General features: G+C 43.1%; 1 protein-coding gene across 1 annotated transcript in view; it reads left to right on the forward strand.

Moving 5' to 3' along the window:
- Nucleotides 1-12341, forward strand: part of MRPS5 (mitochondrial ribosomal protein S5) — a 495636-nt gene that overhangs the window by 167844 nt on the left and 315451 nt on the right. Inside the window, exons 3-4 of the mRNA XM_069235057.1 lie at nt 126-251; nt 10840-11073. Coding sequence (XP_069091158.1) covers nt 126-251; nt 10840-11073 — 360 coding nt within the window. The remainder of the gene's footprint in view (nt 1-125; nt 252-10839; nt 11074-12341) is intronic.

The raw sequence follows: 12341 nt of genomic DNA on the forward strand, positions 1-12341 counted from the left end.
TGTTGTGTGGCTCACAGAATGTATTATGCTGGTAAGTGATAAATGTCCTATGAGTAGTCATTCAATGCAGCACTCACTGCCTGGAATGTAAAAAGAAACAAATTGCGTTCTCCATGTATTTTCAGTGACAGCAAATGATCTCTGGAAAGGGGTTTTGGCGGAGTCTGGTCCCGGAGCAAGAAAGGGAAGAGGAAAGAGAACCAAGAGAAAGCTGAAGAAAGATCTCAACAGGGGTCAAAGTCTTGGTGAAGGTAAGCTAACCTATCTTTTCTATCCATGGCTACTTGCCCTATTAGTTCACTTTTAAAATCAATCTATTGCTGAAAGTCCGATGGAAATTTCTAACCACATATTCCTCACTTTAGAATACTCCCCATGCACCAGACTGAATCCAGAAGCTCTTTCATAACAATGCTCCCACACACCACTAGATGTTATCTTGCTTCTCAGCGCTGGCTCTTTACCGTCCCAGAACTCATGGAGAGTAGCAACAAATGAACACCACCCCTGCCTGCTGACATCAGTTCCTTTCTTCCCACGCCTTCCGATGAGCTTCTGGAGCTCTGCTCCCACATTTATCAGCCTTATATCTTCTAGAAACCTTAAAACAGTGTCCTTTCCTAAAATGACAGGCTTCAAGCCATGATGTGATTGCAGAAAACAAGTCATGAGGTGTCTCTGATGTTTGGGCTTGAGGTATGACTCAAACTCTTATACAATTGGACCCTAATGCAGGCGACCCAGGACCAGCAGGCAAAGCTGTACATCACCAAACATGAGAAGTCATTGAGACTCTCAAATTTGCCCTGCTCCAGGGGGTAGATTCGGTCTCGCTCCCTGGTTGATTTTCATGAGGTGTCTACTTCACGGTCCGAATTGTGCTATAAGCCGAAATCGAAGTCTTTGTGCAAATAAAAAATTGACCTGAGATTCAACCCAGTCCTGCCACTCTGCATCCAGGGAGAAGGCATGAGTGTGTGCCAGTCAGTCGCCTCTAGGGTCCGTGAGTGCAGAGACGGTTCCCCAACTGGTCCTTGTGTGTCCAGAGTTCCATTGTCCCTCAGTTGTGCTGCAGAAATGTAATGCCTTCAAAAAGGCCATGCTCAGATTTTCTCTGTTTTTCTGTCTCTGTCTGAGTACCTTATGGGGCCCTAAGGCCCGCCTGGGCATCTAGTCAGGTTCTGCGGGCACGTCCTTCCCAGGCATTGACTAACCCCTTTGAACCCGTTCCGGGTCCCATAATGGCTCCAGTACAGACACCTACTCTGGTTCCTGGGCCTGCCTCAGGCCTACACTTTGCGACACTGTATTGATGCCAGCGGCACCAGAGGAAAATCCAATTCTGATCCTGATGTCTCACCCCTAACTGTCTTCAGGCTAAAGTAGACCTATATCCTGCTATGAAATTTCTAAAGTGCAGCCTGTTGTCATACAGTCTGAGTCTGCTCTTGTGCCTGTGCTAAAGTGAGTTTGCCAACAGAGGCTCCATTACATTTTTGGCTCAGACTCTAAGGAAGGTATTCCCCCAGCGGGAGATAATAATGGCGTGTTAGGGGATGGTGATCTTTCCCCCTCAACCCCCCCATTCTGATGATGACACTTTTTGTATGGATTTTCCTCATACCATTGGGCTTGATGCCTCCCATGATAAGGGGCTGGAATTGCCATTTGGTCCATCGACTGAAGAGACACCGTCATTTGCAGTGGTGGTCAGACTGCAAGCTGAGGTCCTAGATTTACAACTGCCAAATATCCACACAAAGTCTCTGTCCTTACAGGCATTAACTAGCCTGGGTCTGCCACATCTGAGTCTTTGCTCCACTTCAACGAGGCCCTCACTGATACTCTGATGGATACTTGGTCAAAGTCCTTTTCCCGTCCCAGTAGTAAATAGGCAGGTGGCAATGCAACAGAGACTCCTGTTTGTTGACCCTGAATGTCACACTTGACATTCCCCTCAAGATAGCCTGGTGGTTCAGGCTTCAATCAATATGGTGATTGCCATTTCTCTTCCCACGGCTCTTCCAGATACAAGATCTAAGAGTATTGAGGCATTTGAAAAGCGTAAGATCTCCTTGGCTAGCCTGGTGACGAGACTGGTTAATGCAGTCTGTTGTTTGGGTCACTACACACATACCCACCGGGACTGAGGTCTTGTTGCCAGTCCCGAATGATCTTAAGGTCTATCTGGCTCAAACAATTCATGATGGACAGACACAGCCAAGTATGTGATTCTTGCTGGCCTAAACACATCCAATTTGCTGGGGATATCGGATGGCACCAGAACGTTTCTCCACTGTCACATATGGATGTATTACACAGGGTTTTCTGGAGAGGTGATCATGGATATGCCCTTAGATGGCTTTAAGTTTTTGGTGAACAATCTTGTTTTACACTGGAACGATCTAAGGACAGCAGAGCCATGGCACACTTCCTTGTCCTTTGACTTGCGCCAAGCATTTCCCGCATCAGTTTAGGAAACTCATGGGCTACTCTGGGAGCTGACCTACAGACAGTGACTGGCGCTCAGCCACTGTGAGCAGTCACCTCAGTCTTTTTGAGGGCAGAGTTTTGGCAGGCACTGTGCAGGCCAGGAGGGACAGTAGTATCACTCCCCTGTAGCAACAGTCCATAAGCTACTTTAGGTTCCCCTTAGTGACGCACACCCAAGCTGTGGGTGGCAGGAGTTGGTACTCTCTCTAATAATGTCTGACAGGCGGGTTTCACAGGATGTTCGACTTGGTTATGCCCTATCCATTCTGTTTGCTCTGCCACATATTCCTCTCACATCTGACTGACTTTGAGAGGAACATCTCTATTATTTTACAGGTGGTGTGAGTGGTTTGCTGTCCAAAGTTGGTATCAAGAGGGTTCCAAACTCTAATAGAAGAGAGAGTTGATACTTTTGCTATTTGTTTTTTTTCTGTAAAAAAGACTGAGTTCTCTGGCCTTTATTGGGCCTTCGACCTCTGAACACCTTCCTGTCATAAGGTCAAATTCTAAATACACACGCTTGCCCCAGCTATTGGTCACTCTGGACGTAGTAGACTGGATAGTGTCCTTGGACCTGCAGGTTTCATACTTTCATAAAACTTTGCTGCAGTCCCACAGGAGTTACTTGCAATTCAAGGTCATACAAGAGCATTTCCATTTTGCAATGCTAAGTTGTGGCCTCACCAGAGCCCTTCGGTGTTCACAAAAGTGACTTTGGTGGTTGTGTCACACCTTTGGAAGTTTGGGACACCAGTCTTCCCCTGCCTGAACGACTGGCTGTTGATGGTGGGCTCACCACAGTCTTTCGCAGACCACCTTGTGAAGACGACTAACCTTTTGACATCATGGGGTTCCATGTTGAACAAATTAAAGTTTCACCTGATTCCTTTGCCTATTATGACATTCATTGGGACTAGTCCTGCACTCAGTGCAATTCAAAGCTTTAACCGCCACAGCAAGACTGGTACTTTCAGGCAGTGAGCCTGATGTTTCAGCCTTGGTCCTTGATCTCGATGAGTGCAGCTTTGAGGGCTCTTTGCTTCTTAGCCTCATGTATCTTCCTGGTCAACTATGTCAGGTTGCGCATGCGGGCTCTGCATTGCAATTTGAAGTTCCATTGGGTCCAGCACCAAAGAAATCTGTCAAATGCATCCAAAGTTTGGAAGAGACCACTTATGATCGGCAGTAGTGGCTGCTCAAACAAAACTTTTCTAGTGGCAGGTGTCTCACCCTTCCCAACCCAGAGTTAATGGTGATGATGATGGATACATTACTACTTGGTTGAGGACATCATCAGTGGGAGGTGGAGTTCAGAGGACTCTTTTCACCAGAGGTGGCCCTGCATCTTAGCAGTCTGTTGGAGTTCAGAGCCATTCATCTGGTGTCAAAGGGTTTCCTGCCATAATTAAATGTGCTATGCACTTGCCATGTTTGTATAGTCAGATATGTTTTTGTCATTTATTTCCTTCAAAATCTCAGACTAATAGTGAACTTAAAAGTCACCTTTAATCTGTAAGATTGCACTTAGTCTTGCTAAAATTATATAATTGCAGGAAAGGCAGGCAATAACGAACTTTCGAGTTAGATACCAGAACATGGCATCAATAAAAAAAAATCTTAGCCCTAATTCCTCAACAGGAGGATTTGCATGAAAATATTCATCACATATTTTCTTGAGCTGTATTTCAAGAAGACTAATTAGCAGAACATGCACGATTTCATGGTACCTCTTGTTGGGAGAATTCCCATTGACCCTTCTCTTGTTTGGTTCTAATAACCAAATCCCCACACTCTACAAACCTATGTTTGTGCTGGTTTCTCCCCCGTCCGTGTAGGAAGCCTTTACACTCTTTATGACCTATTCATTTATCTTAGGTCTCAGAAACAGAGGTAACTATGGGCAAATAAATGCATTTGGATGGAGTGCATTCTGTGAATGGGCAGTGACGTTTAAGTAGACTTACCAGGGATCTGTTGCCAGTGTTGTTAACACTTATATGTGAGAAAACTGCAAGTCCTGATGTATTATAATCTGTTGGTTTTTTTGCAAGCAGCACAAACACATACCATTTGTTTTTTAAATTACCACAAATCCATAGCCATATCCCTTTCGGAACCCTCCATGTAGAAATAGACAATATGGCAAACCAATCAGTCAATCATTGTTTGGCCATGTATTTCAAATGGCCAAACAAACTACATTTACTCGCTTATGACCTATCATCAGTATTTCACACGGCCGAGCACCAAATAGTAACCCAAAGACATCGTAATAAGATATTTGTGACACTGTGAGTAAGTGAATAACATCATTTAGGGACAGATATTGACCTGTCTCGCTGCCAACATCCAAGTTACTATCCCTCAGCACACAGGTTCTGGAGGGATATAACATATTGCTAGTTTTTAACGTTTATCGTGCCCCACTTCCAGACCTCGTGAAGGCATGATGCGGTGTGATTTCTTCAAATGCGAGGCTCTTTGTTGAGTTTAGCTATAAACTTCGTTCCTGTGTAACAAACTGAGATCCCTCTCCACGTGTGTTTCCTTTTATCAAAATTTTGCCTTAATAATTTTTGGGGACACACAGAATACTTTTGATTGACTTATATTAGTAGTTAGATCTCAAACATTGATAGGGGTGCTGTATTGTTAAATTAAGCTCTGGAGCTGGTGAGGCACGAGTAATCAAGAACATGGTGTCTGCCTACAAATATAAAGCATAGTCTGTCTCTTCTCTTTTTTCATGTCTTCTTTAGTAACGAGTCATTTATACGTCATATGAAGTTAGTTTTTAACCAATTCTATTGTGTTTTTATTGTATCCAGTAAAACAATATTTGCTGTCTGGAGTTTTCTTTGAGATGATTGAGATTTTCTGCCGTTAGAACAAGCTTTTATAAGTAATCAGAAATCTTAGTGTTGCCACAATTTACCATTCAGCCTCCGTATGAGTCTGCTGGGATATATGATGTTGTGGTCTGCCACTTTATAAGGCTCAAGTTGGCATTGATTGCAGCAGTAACAGTAGCGCTCTTCTTGTAAAGCTATATGACTGCTGGTGTAGGTAAAGCTGGGTTGGTGGTGTTTGATTTTTGTGAACTGAGTGGAATGAGTATGTTGGAGGCCTGAAAACTGTGTATCTAGTTTCAATTTTACAATTGGCTATTGCTGACAGCGGTGGCAATGGACAGTGTCACAGTCAGGTTCTGTGGCTTTCTGATGCATACCTGGATTGTCAGTTCAGTTTGGACTACGCCTGTTGGAGAAGGGCCAAGACTGATTTGCATGTGGCTGGTCTCTGCTAGAGTAGCTCGGTGGGTGGAAAACAATGGACTATAATCTGGTCTGAGTGATTGTCAGTGGATGAGATTAATTCAAGCATTCATTCCATCACCTTGTTTGTTGTGAAAGATTTGTCTGACATTGTTTGGTTTACAACATGATTGTGAATTAAAAACAATCTTACAGACTCTCAGTTTAGATAGAATGATCAGCAGGGTCCCAGAGTGGGAGGGGACTATGAATTGTATGGTAAGCACAGGGTTGAAAGGAATCATATGCTAAAGTAGAATGGAGTGGGAGAGTGAGTAAAAAAGTGAGTAGGCCTGTAGCATCACTAACAGCATAGCCGGTACTGAGATTGCAAGCAGTGCTTTTTCAATTGTGTTCTGATTGTCTGCTGATTTATGTTGGAGGTGAGTTGCCAAGTTCTGCATGATGCTGATTGGCAGTGAAAGGGGGTAAATGCCAGATCATCATCCACCTTTGGAGCTGTACTGGAGCTGAAGGACAGGTTTGGCAGAGCAGAGAAAATATCCACAGGTGTTGACTCCCTCCTCTCCCCCAAGTAATCCTGGTTTCAGTATTAATTGGAAGTGTGTAAAATTTTACATTATTAGCAAGATATGCAAATATCTGTGTTTTTGATGTCGATCAGTGTCAAGTTAATACATATTTTGAAAAAGGAAATGGCAAATTGTCATGATGAACTATTGCCAAGTTAATAATTACATTGAAAAGGGAAAAAACAAATCTTCTTGGTGAGTCAGTGAAATATTCTGATGATGTAAGTCCATGCCTTTCCAGGCATTTTCTGTCTGCAGAGCTTTGAACATGGGTAGTGGGATATTTGGAATATTTACCCTCATCTGATCTAGAATCAAGAATTGTAATTGAGTCATGTGAAACCCCTATGGTTTGGCTTTAAAGCTTAGGATAATGGTCTGCTCTATAGAAGTGGACTCAAACCAGTACACAGGCTGTGTTCTGCTTGGAGTATATTCCCTGCCAATCTATATTTTCACATGAATTTAGTGAAGAATGGATGATCACAAGCTTTCTCAAAAGCTTGACAGTTTTGTAGGGCTTTGACATAGGTGGTAAAAAGGCAAAACTTTGTCTTCTAGAGAAAGCTTGGTTTGCCACTAATCTTGAGAAGCGAGTAAGGTATATGTCAAGAAGTATAGGCAACAGAAACAGTCTTTATAATCTACTTATAGTCTAGAATGATCCACATAAGACGTGTTCCAATGTGAAACACTGTCAGTGGCCGGATACTAAGGATACGCAGGTTCACATCAAATTAAATACTAAATTACCAGTGTTGGGCTAATTATGTTAAGTATATCAAGAGAGTATTTTATGGCACCACAAAGAGTTTGAACTTAAGATAAAACACATTATAGAGAGAAGTATGCAGATGAACTCAAGGCAGGAGCTCCGTGATTAGCACGGCAGGATATATTTAGCAGCAGATATTCGCCAGATAAGTTATAAAGTTTCTGGTGTTATGCATAGCAAATGACTTCAAATGTTGCAGTTTCATAGGAAAGACGGAAAACGTAGTGTTCGATGCATGTGTGGCTGTTGATACACGTGCTGTTCATTCTCCTGCCATCAAGTGTTGGGGCTGGAGTTGTGCAAGTTGTTTTTCTTAGATGTCCAGAAGTCAGAAGGAACAAAAACTCCACCCATTGCAGGTAATGCGCATGGGCATTGACTCCAAGGTTAAATTGCTTTCTTTCCACTGTTTGGCCAGTGTTACAGAGTTCCAGATCAATACCCTGGCGATGATCTCTTCTGGCCTTCTTGGTTCTTTTCCCTTCCATCAGTATTATTGATCAGCACACTGGGATGAAATGGAGGGGCTCCTCCAACACCTTCCAGATGAGTATGGCAAAAAAAGTTCAAGAGCTTCTCTGAAGCCAAGTTCATCTCGAACACCTCCATTCGCTGTTCCCTGGATGCTGCTGACACTGTGGCGCATGGCATTAATTCATTAATTCTAGCATCCTCATCCATAGGCATGCTTGATTCCATGTCTTTGGTTTTGAGTCAGATGTTCAACAGCATCTCCTCAATCTGCCCTTTGACTGCTAACACCTCTTACAGCAGGTTGGACAGATTCTGGAGAAGATCAAGAAGGGCACAGAGACAGTCAAGGCCATGGGTGCCCTCCAAACACCTTCCCGTTGTGGGACTTTTCGGCATCCCACCTACAGAGGTGGTTCCTAGGCCACTTCCCCAGAGGCTTCCACCTCCTTCCAATGCCGCAGCCTCAGCCACCAGGGGTTACTTCTGTGGTACCTACAGAAACACCAGCTCCAAAGGAAGTGGTAACAGTGGTTCCCCCAATATAACTGAAACCAGTGACCTATCCCTCCATCCCCCGATCATGCGACATCTGTCAGTTGTTGACTCCAAGGGTTCTACACAAAATGGCAGAAGATTACCACAGACCAGTGGGTGTTAGACATAATACTCCATGATTACTATTTAGAACATACTTCCACTCCACCAACATCCAACACTGCAGGCACACTCTCTGGCCACACAAAACTGTCTATTTCGAGAAGCGGTAGACACCGTCTTCCACAAGGGCACCATAGAGCCAGTGCCATCATACTTGCAAGGCACACAAGTGTACTCCCTCTATTTTCTCATTTCTACCAAGGGCAAGGGGCACCTCAGTCCTGTTCTAGACCTCAAGCCCTTCCATTTTTTCAAGGGTCCTCCCCAGGCCATGTATGGAACATAAATATTGTTCCCACAAGACTCATGGGCCCTCCTTTTGAGCCTCTTCATCCTCTCCTGGAACGTAGCCTTCCTTGTCGCTATCACCTGTCTGAGGCATCTCAGTAAGCTCCAGGCTTTAATGCTGGAAGAACCTTTCTTTCAAGTTCACAAAGATAGGATTGTCCTCCAAACAAACACTAAGGGCCTGATTACAACTTTGGAGGACGGTGTTAATCCGCCCCAAATGTGACGGATATACCACCTACCGTATTACGAGTTCCATAGGATATAATGGACTCATAATACGGTGGGTGGTATATCCGTCACATTTGGGACGGATTAACACCGTCCTCCAAAGTTGTAATCAGGCCCTAAGTTTCTTCCTAATGTGGTTTCTCCCTTCCAACCTTGACCAATCTATAGAGTTACCAGTTTTCTTTCCCCAGCCTGATTCAGTTGCAGAAAGTACTCTCCATGTTCTGGATATGAAGCAACAGGCCTTATGTACTATGTGGCTAGAAAAGACCCTTTCGCAAGACTCAACAACTTTTTGTTGCCTTATCAAGCTGCACAAGGGGTGGGGTCTTTATAAATCAGGCATAGCCAGGTGAATTGTTAAATATATTCAAACATGCTATGCAAAAGCCAAGGGACCTTTGCCTATTCCCCCTAGTGCTCACTCCTACCGTAAAAAGGGGCTTCTATGGCCTTCTTAGGAAACATTCCTGTAGGTGAAATCTGCAAAGCAGCTACCTTGTCCACACCATTCACTTTTACTAAACATTATTGTGTAGCTTTAGTGGCACACCATTAAGATAATGTTGACCAGGCTGTGCGCCGTATGTTTTATTCAATCCTCTGCAACAGCCTGAGGCTAGCCACTGCTTAGGGGAGGACTGCCTTACAGTCTTTGCACAGCATGTGTATCTACAGTCACACATGCCCCGAACAAAAAATGCTACTTACTCTGTAGGCATCTTTTCACGCCATGTAGTGCTATCTATTCACATGCGCCCACCCTCCTCCCTGGAACCCTTTTGTTGTTGCAGATGTTCTTTATTCTTTACTTTTTCTAAGAATGGTAATCTCTTTTCTGTATCGCTACTCTCCATTTCCATCCTCACCCGCTGTGCAGAAAATAATCTAACAATGGATCTGGTTCCCATGTGCATTACCAGTGATAGGTGGAGTCACTGTACGTCGTGGCTTGAAGACTTCTTAAACAAAAACAAAACAAAAAAAACTTGCACAGAAATGAGCCCAACACTAGATGGCAGGAGTATGCACAACATGTGAATCTACAACATAAACATGTCATGAACAGATGCTTACAAGGTAAGGAGCATTTACCTTTCACTTTACTCATTATAAAACACCTCAACTCAGGATAGACAGATAAGGTCCCTGCCTAATGTTTTCTCTGACTGAACACCTTAATGATCACCCTTCTTTTATCACTACTTTTAATTTATTGTGTATAGTTTTCCATTTACGTTTACACCTTGGTCCAGAAAAATACCTTTTTTCCAAGCTGATCAACTTTAGACCCACTTCTTAAGAAGTAAACCCTCCTCGATGCCGTTCTGATGTTGGCACAGGAATGTCCCCTGTGCAGTGAACAGTTGTGATTTCCTGATTATTTATTTATTTTGTCCTATAGAGGTGCACTAAATGTGCTGTCGGTGACAGTGGTCTACTGCCCTTGTCATGAGTAGCACGATAAGTAGTTGTGGCAGCAAACGGGTTTTTTTGAATCTGTACTTTATCAGAGCTTTTATGTGGCTCACTAAAGCAGAGGCCTACTTACTCACTCTTGTAAAGATCAGCTTCTGTATGCTTATCCAGTTCCTATCCCTAACATACTGAGTGCATGTTGTGTGTGTTACCTGTGTTGTGTGTGTGAGTGAGCCATTTTGTATACCTCTGCCTTGGCCTTTGCACAAGAAATCTGTGCTTGTTGAAAAATGCTCTTCAGTGCCAAACAATGTATACCCGGCGAGCCAACTGAAAAAATGTAAAACGTCTTCAAGTCACCAATCCATAGCCGTAGAACTCTACAAAACATTTAGCTTTATCAAATTATTTCCATTATGTGTTCACTTCCACAAAAACAGTTATTAAATGAACCATTTAAGAACTCCCTCTTAACATAGTCAACCAGAGACTGTGAAACAAAATGCACATGAGCAGCAGATTCATACCGAAGGGTGCTGTATAGTGCAAGGTGCTATAGATGTTTTGTTAATATAACTTAACACACACTGCCTATTTACCATTTGGATTAAGATTTTCTGGAAATTCTTTTTATTCTTTATTTGATATACTTTAGGACGTTCTGGCTTTTTGTGGCCTGGCCTCAACGCCCCAATTGTAAAAAGTGGCACAATTCAAACCATCGGCAAGCGAGACCAAGCACAGATGCAGGAGATGCAGGCAGAAATCATCCGTCAAAGAGACGAATGGGACAAGAAAAGAAAAGCAAGGGTGAAGAGAGAACGAGGATGGACTGGAAGCTCATGGGGAGGTGTCAGCCTTGGAGCACCGGATCCTGGCCCAAATGGAGGTAAGCTCATGGAACTTGTATCTATGCATATTTATACTGGACTACTTCCATATCTCTAGTTTTAATTACTGAGGCTGTTTCGATTGCCAATCATTATGGTCTCTAGGTTTCAAGACCTAGTTTATAATGTATAGTGCCCACATGCCACACACCAGTTTGAGGTTTGCGTTTTTTTCCCTCAAAGAATTTATGCTAGGTGGAGAGGCAATACTTTTTTCCAAACATTTATGCTGTCTTACCTCAATATTTTCCTGAGTTATGTACGACCTTTCTCTCTCTCTCCACATCTTCTTTTTCAAACAACCCCCACACATCACCCCCCCATAAAACCTATGCACATGCTGACACACACATGCACATTTAACCTATTTTAAGAATGTCAGATGTTACCCATTGTTCCAGTGGCAGTGGAAGACATCGTTGTACGCAGTTCAGTGCTGCTTATATTAGGTGGAGAAGCCAGAATTGTGCCTTTATGGTGCCAATGTGAACGATAAGTTATTGGTGGGTTTCAGCAAGAGCAAACTCTAAATCACGGGTTGGACCAATCTATAGCTTTTGAAAAATACAATTATCGTGTGTTGAAGACCTTAATACTAGTAATGAATTTCAGAATAATAACCCATGCAAAAAAACACCAAAAAAACACCATGTGCCTCTTGTAACCTCTTAGCTGCTGGGCCTTTTCTCCCCCCAGTGCTGAGCCCTTTTTTGGCTATTTGGGGTAGTTCGTGCTTAGGCCTTCATAACGTTTTGTCCACATAAGCTATCCACGCCAAATTTGCGTCCTTTTTTTCCAACATCCTAAGGATTCTAATGGTACCCAGAGTTTGTGGTTTCCCCTGGAGGAGACCAAGAAATTAGCCAAAATACAGTGAAAATTTCGTTTTTTCCCAAAAAATTAGAAAAAAGGGCTGCCGAAGAAGGCTTGTGGTTTTTTCCCCTGAAAATGCCATCAACAAAGGGTTTCTGGTGCTGAAATCACCATCTTCCCACCTTTCAGGACCGGGCAGACTTGAATCAGAAAACCATATTTTTCATCACAAATTTGGCATTTTACTGGGACATACCCCATTTTTACTATTTTTGGTGCTTTCAGCCTCCTTCCAGTTAGTGACAGGAATGGGTGTGAAACCAATGCTGGATCCCAGAAAGCTAAACATTTCTGAAAACTAGACAAAATTCTGAATTTAGCAAGGGGTTATTTGTGTAGATCCTACAAGGTTTTCCTACAGAAAATAACAGCTGAAATAAAAAAATATTAAAAT

This window comes from Pleurodeles waltl, chromosome 5 (genome assembly GCF_031143425.1).
Source record: "Pleurodeles waltl isolate 20211129_DDA chromosome 5, aPleWal1.hap1.20221129, whole genome shotgun sequence".
NCBI classification, from domain to species: Eukaryota; Metazoa; Chordata; class Amphibia; order Caudata; family Salamandridae; genus Pleurodeles; species Pleurodeles waltl.